This window comes from Poecile atricapillus, chromosome Z (genome assembly GCF_030490865.1).
Source record: "Poecile atricapillus isolate bPoeAtr1 chromosome Z, bPoeAtr1.hap1, whole genome shotgun sequence".
NCBI lineage: Eukaryota > Metazoa > Chordata > Aves > Passeriformes > Paridae > Poecile > Poecile atricapillus.
The window spans coordinates 51,736,649-51,751,117 of NC_081289.1; the positions used below are offsets into that span (position 1 = coordinate 51,736,649).

Genomic DNA, 14,469 nt, shown 5'->3' on the forward strand with positions numbered 1-14,469 from the left:
AAACTCAAACATTTTCTTTCCTCTCCTTGTGTCACTCATTGGGGAATTTATACAATAAGCAGTATCTATCCTGAGTTTAGGATACCTGAAAGATTTCTAGAAGAACTACAGTTTTCTGGAAGTCTTGTTTATTCTGAAATGTCTTCATTAAGCTCATTAAAAGGTTGCATAGAGAAGTGTCAAATCAGCTTCTAATGGACAAGAAACTGCTTATTTCCCATCATTTCTGTCACCCTGATTCCCACACACTCAGCCCTCTCTCTTGTATTAGCAAAACTGCCATTTGTGCAGCAGCTGCCAGTGAGCAGCCAGAGGATGCAAGTTACCATTTCCTACTGCCTTGTTGAGTGGAAACCTGACCAGTGTGACAATGTCTATCCCATGCAGAGGAGCACTATTTCTGCACTGCTATCAGTGAACAGCCTACAAAACAGAGGCAGCATCAGTTTGGGACTTTTCCTGGTATTTAGAAAATTGTTTTGGAGGTTTAAGCCAGAATTTCTTGTGTCTCTGTACTGGATCCAGTAGGAGCTCAGTCACGAATCTTTGATGTGTTCTGTGTGGAAATGCCTTCAACCTCAGCTGCATTTAAATGTTAAATACCAAGCACAGATTCTCCACCATAGGCAGACAAGAGTTCTGAATTTGGTAGCCATTCTACCATGGCACAAATCCTACTTGGTTCTGTGCTTAGATACAGCAGGGTGATTCCAGAATTGTCACCTCTGCGGACAAGGGCAGAATCTGCCCCACTGTGTGCCAGAAACAGGATATCCAGCAATTCCTCTGAAATTTGAGCATCATCTAGTGATTATGGAAAGTCATAGTGGTAAAACTGTGGAGACCACAGGGAAGCACTAGCCTATTAGTTAATGCAAGACTCAGAGCCAGGAGAGATGAAATTTATTCTTTACTGCTGAATGATTCATTGTATGCCCTTGATCAAAGCAGCCAAGTCTGACTAAATCAAGAAAAAAGATTTAGATATTCAAGTCTGATCACTAAAAAGATCTTCATCACTTCTGTTCCTAACTAGTTAGGGTTGCATTTCTTGGCATCTTCAACTCAACTGGTTAGCTAATGGAGAAATACATAAACCTTTTGGAAATGAATCATCTGAGACATCTACTATGGGGGTGGGTCAGCAGCCAGCTCAGATGCAGGTGTTGGTCAGGTGTACCTCTAGCTATAGAACAAAAGCTGAGACTTACCCAGGAAACATCACCAGCACCCCTCTTTCTCACTAGCCAAGTTGCCTGGAGACTTCTAATGCATGTCTTAACCAGTTTCTCAGGGCAGGTGTTTCTCTAGCTAAACAGGCAGCTTTCCCCAGTTCTGAGGGCAACTAGAGCAAGGTTTATTTCTTTCCTTCAAGAAATGTTAAAAAGCTTCCAGATACAGATGAATGAATCACTGTCCCTTATGGTGAATTCCACCTTCCTGAAAGCTTCATAAGTTGTAGCAAATGTCCCTTTGGTCTAATTTGGAGGCCATCTCTTGCATTCTATGAGAACAACCTCACTTGGATGGCCCATGGATGTTCTTGAGCCCAAATCACTGAGACCAGCAGGTAGAGTTACATTTGCTTCTCCAGTCAGTTGCCACCCTTGTCTCTGGTGTGCCCTGCTCCCTGTGGCCACAGTTCATGTGCTTCAAACTTCAGGATCCTTCTGCTGCCCACTCACTCACTGAGCTCCCTCCAGTGTAGAAGGAAGAGGACTTCCACAGACAAACATGATAGCAAGGGATAGGCAGATATCCCGGAGACTCTGCTGATGTGCTGAATTCAGCCAGCTATTCTTGAATTTTCTCCTTCTTTCTCCTTGCCTCTGCCTGCCCCTCAGCGTCTGGTACATCCCACACGAGCACCTTTACTTCAGGCTTTTAACACAGAGTTAGTCCTGTGGATTTGAAGGAGGCATTATCCTTTGGTTATGGCAGATCAAGTCATTCTCCTTAAACCTGGAGCATGCTCTTGTTTTCCAGGCTGGAAGCTGCCTTTGCAGGGTTCAGGGGCTCATGGGGTTGTCACCAGTACTGGGGCAACACCTTCCATCAGGCAAGGTGCAAATCAATTGATTTAAAATTAATCTTGAGGCTAAGCCACGCTGTTGCAGTTTCTACCTTATGTCATGCTTACTTGTTGCAATTTGATTATCCAGCAGGAAAATCAATGACATTTTTTACAAACGGATCCTTAGGCAATATTGGGGCTCAGTAAAGAACAGGGTTTTAAGCCAAGTACATGTTTTATAATGGTGACAAGCAATCTGTTTTCAGTCCTCCCAGCATATCGGCGAGCACTGTGGAGTGCTACACCCCAGCACAGCAAATTCCCCAGGAATATCGTGTGAGAATGGAAATCGATGAAGCTATTCGAGACACAAGCAGACATTTCACATACAGAGAAGACCCAGTTGTTTTAAAAATTCATCCGGCCAAATCTTTTCTTAGGTGAGTAAAAATTTCTTATAGAAATAAGAAAAGTAACAAATGAACAAAGAACGATTATGCTGCTCAGCAATCTATCAAAAGAAATTGCATTTTTATCTCTATCTTCAATGCCAATTGTTTCTATTATGGTGCAGTAGCAGAGGGCAAATCATTTCCTTTCAGAGGTGAAGGAGAAGGGGGAAGGGTGCCTCTTTTCTCTTTGTGATTTCACTCCTAGCTGCTGCTGAGCCTACCTATGATGTCCTGCTGAGATACCCACTGCACAGCTAAGCGTGTCTCCTACACTCTGTCTGGACATTACACTGAGTGCTGAGGAAAATCATTTAGTGTGACAAGTCAGCAGACTCAGGAGAGCAAATGGACTTTAAAATAGTCTAAATCCTGTGCTATATAAATATTATGAATATATATGTATGGTAGTATATGTGTGTTTTCTAGTGACATATTTATGGTCTCAGTAGCTCTAATCCCAGCCATCTGCCTTTGCCAAAAAATGTCAGCAGTAAAACAGACACCTTTACAGCACCACTGGAAGCAATAAGTTAGTTAGCAAATGCTAAGTACAAAAAAAGCAACCTCTTTTTAAATATATGCATTTGTTTTTTACCCTGGCTTATCACAGTTTCAAAAATTCTTTCTCTTTTCTTTTTTTGATTAGTTGTTATAGTAAATGTAAAATCTGTTTCCCAGAAAAATGATCTCACTGCTCAAAGCTATGTATGTGCATTTACCCAATATATCCCTAATTCTGTTTTTATGTTATCATTCACTCTGAAATATAATTTGTAATTAACATTACATTATCACAGCATTTATTTATCCTACTTATCTTCTCTTTTTCTTTTCCTTCCTTTTTTTTTTTTTTTTTAATTTCTTTTGGTAAATTTTCCTAGTGGTGGAAGTACAATCACAGCTCAGGGAATCAACTTGAACTCAGTGTGCTTTCCTCAGATGGTGATTACTGTACCTAAACTAGGAATGAACTTCTCTGTGGTGAGTCAGTCTTAGAGAAGACAATCTGTTATCTTTTCATCTTGGGGTGGTGAATGGTTGTGAATTTTCAGTCAAAATACTTTGACTTTTGCCTTGAAACCTCAGGGCTTCTAATGATATTTTGGTGTTTTCTGCAAAGACTCTTTTCACTGTATAGACAAAATTCAAAACAAGTTTGAAATAAAGCTGAGGATAAAACAACTGTTTCCAATAAACATTTTCCAAAGAAATAAGGCTAGTACAGTATCTGATAAGATTTTTATATTCCAATTTAAAAATACAAATTCAGTGACTAAACACAGAGCAATGCAATATACGTATGTCAGATTACATGACAAGTTCAAGCATTCCTGTGATACTCAAGCAGTGACTGTGGATATATATATCAAAGGAAGAGGAAGAGTAAATATATAAAATCAAAAGTAAGTATTATTTTTAAGAATTTCTGATTGCCAAAATCCCTCTTGGGGAAATCTGTCCTAACTTTGAAAAGTTCAGCAACTAAGTTTTAAGATGGGTTTGGGCTCTTGCAATTTGGTACCTCTGCTTAAAAAACAGGTCAGTCAGAGATGTAAGCTTTCTTTTTTGTATTCCTGAGTTGACACTACACAGTGTCCAAATCTAAACACAGATATGACCATGTGATCTACTTAAATTCTTATAAGGCAAAGATGGCATCTGTCATCTAGTTTTACTGAAACTGCCTTCTGTAAGCTTTTTGTCGACACATTTGTGTTGAATCTCCAACATTTTCTTATCTTGTAAGGTTTGTTTAGTCTAACTGCTAAATTGACCTACGCTCTTTGTGACATGTTACTTACTGTTCATATTCTCAGCTTATTTCTAATGATCATCATACGTTGTTTCCTGAATTGAATTCTAACTATTAGATCTAGGTTTGCTCAATGCATTTTAAATGGTATGTCTGCAAATTTGCAGTCTTTTATAGTTTCAAGGTCATCATATTCTTCATGATCCTAATTTGTATAATATTATGAGTGTCAGGACCTGAATTTCCGCAGCATGTAGTCGTGGCTTGTAATTTAATGGGTTCAGATTTTAATCTAAAAATCAGTTCCTTTCCAATGAAACACAGTGTTAAGTGTTATCAAAAAGTCACTGCACTCATCAGTCAGAAAATAAAACCTTTCAGTGAAACCTACCAAACTCAAAATTTATTAGATTTTGAGTAATGTGAGCATAATTATTTCTAAGCACAAAGGATTTTGAAGGAAAAGATCATTGCTGAAATCAGGTCTTGGGATTTTGCTTTGTGTAAAGATCATTCTTTGCTTTTTCTGTTCCCCTGTGAGAATATGCAATATTGCTTCTCTTCAGGCCCTGATACTGCATACCTTGTCAAATATTTAGGACTTCTTGGAATATGAACAGATTTGAAAGATCTGAAGTTTTAAAGAAAATCCACCATCCAAAAGTGACTGGCAACTCCAGGCAATAAACACCATAGAATTTATTCTCTCCCCCAAATATTGGGGAGCAACCTTGCCTTTGAGCCGTGTTTTGACTTCATCCTGCCTCTAACTTGCTGTTGAAAAAAGACGTGACTTAGTCAGAATTATCTCCTGTATTCTTTTCCTTTTCATACCTTGCAGTGTGTTTGACATTTGCCAACTAACAAATCTCCTGCTACTGCTGAAGTCTAAGAAATTGCCCCAGTGTATGAGCAGCTGTACACATGTTCATTCTCCATGCATACAAGGTGGAATACAACCTCAAATGGATTATAATCCGGAGTGTTTTTTACTTTGACATTTCCCAAGCAATGTATTTTTTTCTATTGAAATTAAAGGCTTCTGGGACTCGGTTGCCTTCCCTGCCTCTGTGGTAGTCATTTGTCCTGCCACTATTCTCTACCTCGAGCACATTTCTAAAGGAAGAGTATTAATTCTCAGGCAGAAAGGGAAGATTTATAAGTGGCAAAACAAGATCATACTGTGTAGCTGAGGAAATTTCTGAGGTGGAGGATGCCTGTGGCTGTAGTCTTACCCATTCTGCACTAGAAGCTCTGGGTTGTCTGCATGAGGGATATGCCAAAAAACCCCAATATTTCATGCAGTCATTACAAAAACAAACAACAATGAGGAACTATTTGCAGCAGAAATCCAGACCAACTATCCTATTTATAAAGGAGAGGACAAGCTGTTGTCCTGAACAGACCAAAGAAGTGCTCAAGAAATTCTATAGCTGAGGTTAAATGTCTTTTTGCTTCCTTAGTTTGGGAGTGAATAGCTCAATGAATCATTTTTTTAATTGTTATTTAAGCCTTTTTCTTTTCAGTTTTCTCTCACTAGCCTCCCCCAAGAAGCTGCTTTTGTCAGCATTCAGAAACTCTGGCTCTTGGGAAAACCAAAGCCAGCACTGAAACAGATCCCAAAGCATCAAAGGAAAGTACAGCTGGGAGGGACCACAACGGCCTAGCATGGCCCACTTCCCTGTGCCAGGAGCAAATGTACCCAGACCACTGCCTAACAGATACTTGTGTAGGCTGTTATTAAAGCTCCTTGTGAAAGAAATTTCACAATCTTGCTTAAACAAGCTTTAGAGAGAGCTGCTCTACCTGCTTACCTAGTGGTTTGGAAAGACTTCTTTCTAATAATTAACCCAAATCCTGTGGCTAGTTACCTATCTTCTTGTTTAACCCTCTGTGGATACAAGCAACAGATTATCAGTCTCTCCTGCTAATTTTATATATTTGCACTAAATTATGATTCAACCTTCCTCTTTTCCAGTTAAAAAACCAAACCACTTCAAATTCTCCTGATAAATGTTGTTTCTTATAGCTCTTCTCATTCTTTCCCCCATCTCCCAGACCCTTTTCCATATGCCTAGAACTGGTGGTGTCCAATTTAAAACAGGTCTCACCTTTTCCTATCAGCTCTCTGTCCTCAGGTTTAATTCTGGCCTAGAGTCCTGATGGAGTAACAATATAAGTGGAGGGTCATTTCTGTAAACAGCAGGAGCTGCTGGGGATGCTCTGCAGCCCAAAGTCTCAGGGAGCAGAGCCAGCAGTCACGCCCTGGGGCATTTGCTTTTCTCTGACTCTTTCCATCCTGGTGGTAGAGGTGAGTGGTGCAACTGATGCAAAAGTTTTTCTGGAAGAGCTTCCTATAAAAAGTGCAATTTCACTGACACTGAAAAGTTATGGACAGAGTATGCCAGCCCCCTGTAGAAAAAACATTTAAGTTGAGCTTTTCAGCTTTCATGTTTGTAGTTTAGTATCTCTGAATTTTTTTATTCTATAGAGCAAAAAATTACTTGTTTCTATTTTACATTATTCTTTTCATATTTATTGAAATTTCCTTAAAATTGTTCAGTACTGTGTTCACACTAGCTGTGTTTATATTACATTCTATGTTAACACTGTCAAAATAATACATTTTGCCTTCTTTGAATTCATTTCAATGAGTGAAAAAAAATGTATTGAACCATATGTTTCAATAATTGCAATGTGTTTCTTTTTAATTTCGATTTCATGAGTTCTTTTTATCATTTGTACTGACTAGGGAAAAAAATAGGATTTAGGCAGTGCTGCATAAATTCCCAAGAGCTCTAGAGAATGCATAAGAATACAGAAACTTTCTCACTTCTGTTCACGTATCCAGTTCCTGTGTGAGGCACATAAGCAGGGAAGCAGCTCATTCCCTCCATTGTGCCTGTAAAAAAATCCTTAGGCATAGTTTGGAATGGTGTTTGATCAGGAACCTGTGCTCTAAGTCATGCTAGATGATTCTTCTGCTTCTGAAGCACTTGGGAATAATGTCTTTTTCTTTGAAAGCCTGCAGTTTGCATTGATTCCCCCAAAGTGAACAAGTGGTCATTTGGGGATCTTTTCTTGTAGCATTTTTAATATTTCATCTATCAATCAAATTGGTTATATATTCCCACTACCTAATCTATTCTAACAATGAATGTCCCAAGATATTCAAGGCTTCAAAACTAAGGAGAAGCATTTTTTAATACACGACCTTCAACAACTGACCCTGTAGCTATGCAAGATCTTCTCTTTCCACAGACTTTTAATTATCTCTTCAGTAAGCAGTCTTTTGAATGTTCTTCAGCATTCCGTAATTGCAGCCAATTCCTGCTGCTTTACATGAGAATTTTAAAATGCTCTGAAGTTTACAATGTTTACAAGTCTGTAAGAAATCCATACTCATATTCATCAAGATGCCTACAATTCGAAAGTGAGTGTCTACCTTAGATGTATTAAATAATGATAAAACAAGTTCCCTGTGAAGTGTGGATAGTGAGTGTGAGATTATTGAAGATATTCATGATTCCCTATATGAAGGCACCTAGGCTTGGATCCTCTGTCTGTCTTGACTCCATGGCACAAAGCTGCCACAGAAGTCCAGTGAAGAGTTCCCCCACAAGGGGGAAAATTTGTCTGTCTTTCTGTGCCAAATCTGTAGCTCATGCACATCTCCTGCCAAGGAAAGGGTACATCAGGGGATGTCAGGGAAAAGCCACTGTGTGAAATCACCAGGGTGCCAGGAATGCAGTGCTACAAGGTACATTGACCATCCCAAGCCCAGGGAGGAATTTGGACTCCCAGTCAGCATTGATCATGTTGTGCAAAGGGCTGGCTCTCATACCCAAGCGCAAGACCTTCTGGTCTGATGGTCTGATAGACTAGAAGTATCATCTCCTATGCCTTCATCCAAGAAGAAAACTAAAATAAAAAGGCTACCAATCCATCACCTGAAATGGCAGCAAAAGGCAATGGATTCTCTGAAAAACCCTCAGGATATGCTGCTTGAGTGTCAGTGCTTTACACAGGAAAGTCTTCTAAATGGGCTTCTCCTCACATTGGACCTGTATTTTCTTCTCTTTCTATTAAGAAATCATCCTTTGGCAAAGACGGTTGGAGAGTCTCCAGGCCTGTCTTTAACTTCATTCGTCTTTCATTCTTCACTGGAACTCCAAAGTTTACTTTTTTATGAAGGAACAAATTGGCCCTTTTCTGCTTTCTGACAGCTGCAGATCCTGTAATGCACATCCAACTGCCCCTCTCCCAGCTGCTGGGAGACCTCTGGAAATCAGAGTCCCTCCCTCATACTTTTCCTGTTGTTCTATCAGATGAAAAAAAAACCTGAATTGGGCACTGAAGTTCAGGTTCTGTAGGTCAGGTTTGAATTAATTGCCTCAAGGGTCATATTTTACAAATGGAACAAGAATACATACCTAAAGTGATGAGTCATATGCATTGTGCAATGGATTATTATTCCCTTTGGGGTATAGCATTTACTTATGCTTGTGAAATGCTCCATAATTTTTATATTTTGTCTTCCTCTTTGTCTTCGGATGTAGATTATAGTCACAAGAAAAATGTAAGCTTAGCTTTTAAAGTGAATGTACTTTAAAGTTTAATTAAATAAAAGTTAAAGGTGCTGGGTGATAGGCATTGTCTTAATCAAGAAGGCAATAGATTGAATTAGGGGGGTTTTCTTGGGGATCCTCAATCCAATATTTCTTGAAAACTAAACCGTCATATTCTTCAATTGCTAAAACCAATTTCAAGGTAAAAATGTCATGTCAAATCATGTACCAATAAGGGCATTGCAAATAAGATTTTACTTGACCTTACCAATCAGTCACATTGCATCCCCTCCAAAGAGTATTATTAGATTCTTATCATTTTCTGAAAGCTTCTGCTTCAGAGACCAGCCTGATAAAGTAAAGTATCTGATTCTAATAGATAGCCACAAACAAAGTTATGAATACCACTGCTATTCATTTAATGGACATCACTACTCTACAGTAGATAAAGAGTCTAATGAATTTACATTAATCAAATAAATATAATGATTACTTGGAACATACTTGGGTTTATAATTATATATACTTTAGTAATCCTTTTTAAGAATCAGCACAGTATGATAGATATCTTAACGAATATTCATATATCATGGAAAAGTATGGCTTTATGATCCATTATACTAATGATGCATCTTAGTATTTCCATACTAATTCAAATTAATTTCTAGAGCTTTGTGATAGAACAAAGCCTGAGATATGGTCAGAAGTGTATAACAAGGTATTTAAAAGAACAGTCTGATATTGTAAGCAAATGGAGCAAAAATCTGCCTTATCTTGTGTCCCACAGTTTACCTTGTTGACATGGTGGTTACAAAAATATTTCTGAATTTCTGCTAGGAATATAAATGGGCTGTTAGACACACAGGTGCAAGTCCCATTAGCATCACAGAGAGCTCCACCAAAATAGTTAACTGAGTGCTGAACTCACAGCTCACAGACTCGTAGGAGCTCTAAAACTGTAATGCTCAGAATGTTGAAAATATTTTTCCTTGGCAGATTCAAGACTTCACAATATTATTCACAGAAACATGAATTGCTGCGGTGATAACAAAAAGCTCTGATTTGCAGATAGCTAATTTAAACCCACTTTTCAAGTTAATATAGGTATATAGCTGATACAGCCTGAGTGGTTATGTCACTGATTTGAAACAGCAAAATTACATTGCATTAATTTAAATTAATTTCAAAGCTCCTTCAGGCAGCATTTGATAATGAGAAGAAATTTATTTTGAAAAACAAAACAGAAGAATATATATTTTGGCCTTCTCTGGATGCACAAAGATATTCAAGAGCATTGTTGATCTTCCAAGGAAATCTCTTGTAGAACAAATGTAAGGTTTATGATGACGAGAAGCTTAGCCCCATTCTTTCTGGGACACATGTCAGATGCGCTCTTTTATATTTTTTTTTAAAAAATAAAAAGTCTGATCTGCTCTCAGGGCACAGTGCACAGAAGGTTTATGAGTTGGAAGAGAAATACTTCTGTGGAGCTGAAGCAACTCTGTTTGTGCCAGAAGTCTTTCAAGTGTATCATTTGTAGGCAGCATGGAAGGCAGGCGCAGGGAAGGGGCGCACGATACCATGACAAACAAGCTGCTCTGCAGTTTGCACTGCAAAGTCCCACACTGTGCCTCCCACTGGTGCTTGGAGGTGTGCTGTTGACATTATAAGCAACGTGCTCTTGTGGAAACCTTCACAGTCCAAAGCTGACTCTTGCAGAACACCATTAATATAATTAAAGGTTAGATTGTTGTCTAAAGCAGATCAGATGAAACCCACTCTGAATGAGCTGTTGTCCCTCTATCAACTGCCAAGGCAGCTCAGACGAGTCCTGCATTTTGTACTGGATCACATCCCCATAGCACAGAGCATCCTCTGGAAGGTCTTCTGATCATGGGGTGCACTAGCAGCTGTCCCCCAGTGCAGGTCATCATGAGGAAAAGTGCCACAGTGAGAGGCAAGGGTGGCTTTGTGCCTGTTGTCAGGCAGCTCCTGAGCTGCAGTGAGGGGCAAACATCTATCCCTGCTGGTCCGATATACAGTCCCACAAAGCATGTCCCACAGGCAACACTCTCAGCAGCACGACTGTGTACGTAGGCACCAAGTGCCACACATCTGGGGCCTTAACCATATATTTTTAGAAAGAAGATACACTTTGCTGAGCTATTGTGACCCAGAATCCAGAGTGGCTTTGGCTCCAAAGACTTTTCTCACAGAGTCCACAGTGCCTTTCTGGAAACATAGAAACTAAGTTACACTGTGGGTAAACAGTGCTTTACTTCTGTTTTCGTCTGTTCCAGTTAGCATTGTTAGCTTTTAACTTGTCCTGTGGCCCCTTACTATTGCTTTGGTAGTGAAAAAGAAAGAGAAATCCATATTGCAGTCACTGTGACAAGCTAGGTAAGCTGAACTATGGCTTCTCAGTACACCAGGCTAGCCTTCTGATTGTCTTTGGCTTTGGAAATCATTTTCCATTAATTATCTGCAAAATATTTACTTTAAAAGTGCTGTGAACAATCAGGCCAGGAAGCTTGTTTACTTGAACATTTCCTCAACAAGAGTGCAAACACCATTGACATGAAGATTTTATATTTTTCTCCCAGCTCTACATAAACGCTGTGTAGCACTGATCAGGATTTCACTTTGGTTAAAGAAGAACAAGACCCTTGGTGTTTGTTTTTTCAATATATGTGTATTGTTAAAGAAAGTTGCGTTAATCAGTGACTTCCTATGCATGTACATACTACAATTACCTCTTTTTTTTTTCTTATAGGCATGTAGCCACCGCTCTAGCTCAGAGATAATCTGCTGTACAACGCCTTCACTGAAAGCTTTCAATCTCCAACCACCCTTTGTAACCAAAGTGTTCTTTATTTTTGATGGTGTCAGCTCCCTGTACTTTGATTTTGATTACGTAAATAATCCTGTATTTAAGCATTTTGAAAAGACAGTGTTCATCTCAAGAGGCAACCAAAATGTTCTGGAAATTAAGGTAAGAAATGCTGAAATAAGTTTTTCAATTATTTGCAAGTGCACATCAGCAGCAGAGTGTGGAACAGACTTTTTGATGAAATAAAGGGCCAAGGAAGTGAGGGCAGAGAGAGCACTGTGTTCAGTACTGCATTCACCCAAGCCCACTTGTCACAATTTAAAAGATGCAGAGCTGAAAACAAAGATATATGTACCAGGGTGGTTGTTGTCATCAGGTGAAGTGGGAGAGGGGCTTTCCTTTCCTCCTCATGGAAAGACCACACTGCATCAGCTTCTGATTGCAATAAGCTGCACCACCAGTTTAGGATTACACATGGCCAGCAGTCCAGAACTTGAAGTATGTGGTCTGCACACAAGCCCTGGCTCTTACTGTCACATGGTTATGTGTCCTCCTCACAAATGATGTGGTCTGGCTTCCTTGGTTCTCTTGAGCTGAGGGAAACTCTGGCCTGTGCACAAAGTCACTCATGAGGATCAGTCACTTCTGTAACCTAAATATTTATGGATCCATGAAAAATGCAAAGTTGATGCTGAATGCCACTTCGAAGTGCAATGAGAATAGCCTACATAGCACTGAGAAGCATCTCTGAGGAATTTGGGCCCTCAATAGTACAGGTTGCTCTATACTACAGTGCTGTGGAGAAAGTTAAATCCATTTTGTGAGAGTTCAATTTCTTGAAGTCTATTTTTTTCCAAGTATTAAACAGAAAAGATATAAATATGGCAATTTCTAGTTTACAGTGAATACTTATGAAAATTTACTGGTATTTATATGTTATTTACATAGATATCTATAATTTATATAAAATATAATTGATAAAAATGTTTTATGGAAGACAATCAGTCTTAATGCTTGAGTCATCTTTTTGTGTAACTCCTGCATAACTCTGTAAGCCAAAATTTCTCCCCCATCACAATGAAGAAAGCTTGAAGCCCTAAGCTCTTTGCTTCCAAGATGGTCCAGTGGACAACTTCTGGGCTGCAAGACATCAGAAAGATTACTTCAGAGATCCTGTCAGCCATGCTGAGTTCCAGTCAAACTCTGAATATTAACCTATCTCTGCAAAGTGTCTTGGGCAAATATCAAAGAATAATTGGTCTGATTTTTAATTTTTACATTGCTTTTTCTGCTTGGAGCTCTTAGACATACAATCACTTTTTCCTCAATGTGGAGCAAATCTCTTGTTCAGTTATGGAGAAATGCTAGAAAGAGTTCTGGTGTGTGGGTCAGCAGAGATCTGGGAATATATGAGCTGCATGGCTCAGTGCCTCTGTGCAATGACAGCAGTGCTTTCCAGTATTTTCCAGGTCATGCATATCAACCAGTTGGAAAGAGGACTAATTTGGGAAAAAAATTCAGAATCATGTAGATTGGAGGGAACCTCTGGAGGTCTTCATCGTCTAACCCCATTGCTCAAAACAGGGCTAAATTAAAAATTAGGTCAGGCTGCCTGTGGCTTTGTGTACGTGAGTTTTGAAAATCTCCAAGAAGGGAGATTCTACAGCTTTAAAACATTCAGCTCCACTAGCCTTGCATTATGTGTCTTATGCTTGAGTTCCCCTCCTAGCTCAGTGACCCTCTTCTGTACTCCATCCAGTTTGTCAGTACCTCTCTTTTTCTGTGGGGTTCAACACTTGTCCCAGGTCTCAAGGTGTGGCTCCACAAGTGCTGACCAGAGCAGAACAATCTCCTTCAATCTACTGGCTTTGCTGCTGCTGGGCCCTCATCACTAAACTGGCATACTGCTGCCTAATTTCATATTATGGTCCAGTATATCAGTCTTTTTCCTAAGTCTGATATCATCTGAAAGCTCAGAGACAGTGCATCCTATCCCTTTGTCCAAGTTGTCTAAAAATATTTTAAGCAGTATGGATCCCAATATCAGCCATTGACAAACGAAGATTTGATCTCTGTCCAATCTGGTTTTCACTCATTTTATATACCATCCATCCAGTCCATACCATACTAAGTTTTTTTTCATTGCTAGGAGAGACTGTGTTGCAAAACTCGCTAAAACCAAGGTCCACTTGTCCAATGCTCTCCTTTCATCTGGAGAGACAGTCTTGTCCTCACAGAAGGTTGGTCAGGAAAAATACACTCTTGGGAAACCTGTGCTGGCTGTTCCCAGTCATGTTCTTGTCCTTCCTCTGCCTGGAAGTGTATCCATGAGGACTTGCTCTTATAATCTTTGGAGACACTGAGGGTCAAAAATTAGTTGTTTTTTTTAACTCTCTACTTTCTCCCTGAAGAAGTCTCTGGTATATAGAAGCCTCTGTATATTGCTGGGAAAAAAAACATTTAGATAAGAAAGGCTGATTGAGGATTGTCATTGTGACCAGAGACAATTTTTTATTATTGACCTGTAGTGATGGCACCCAAGGCAGATGACTCCCTGAGCCTAATGTCCTGGTTATTTCCTGACAACCAGCTGGAGAACAGCATTAGCAAAATCTGGTCTCCTAGAACAAAGCATGAACAAGCACCAATTTAGCATCTTCCTCTAAATGGAATTAGTTATAGTGGGGTGATTCTATCAAAACAGTGAGACAACTTTCATAAATTATAGGCAGGAGCCAAAAGAGCATTACAAGCCATATTGGCATCACTTTTCCCTCACCCTGTACCCACATTCAAAAATACACACACACAAGTTTACATGCCTCATGATCATATTTTATGCAGTAATTAAG

The 14,469-nt window shown here is 39.3% G+C and overlaps 1 protein-coding gene across 7 annotated transcripts in view; it reads left to right on the forward strand.

Moving 5' to 3' along the window:
- LOC131573125 (hepatocyte growth factor receptor-like) overlaps positions 1-14,469 on the forward strand; it is a 105,548-nt gene that overhangs the window by 69,541 nt on the left and 21,538 nt on the right. For all 7 annotated transcript variants that reach the window (XR_009276134.1, XM_058826742.1, XM_058826741.1 and 4 more), the window contains exons 9-11: positions 2,281-2,454; positions 3,348-3,447; positions 11,561-11,779. Coding sequence is in view for 6 of the 7 variants with exons in the window: in XM_058826742.1 (XP_058682725.1) it covers positions 2,281-2,454; positions 3,348-3,447; positions 11,561-11,779 (493 nt within the window). In the remaining variant the exon portion in view is untranslated. The remainder of the gene's footprint in view (positions 1-2,280; positions 2,455-3,347; positions 3,448-11,560; positions 11,780-14,469) is intronic.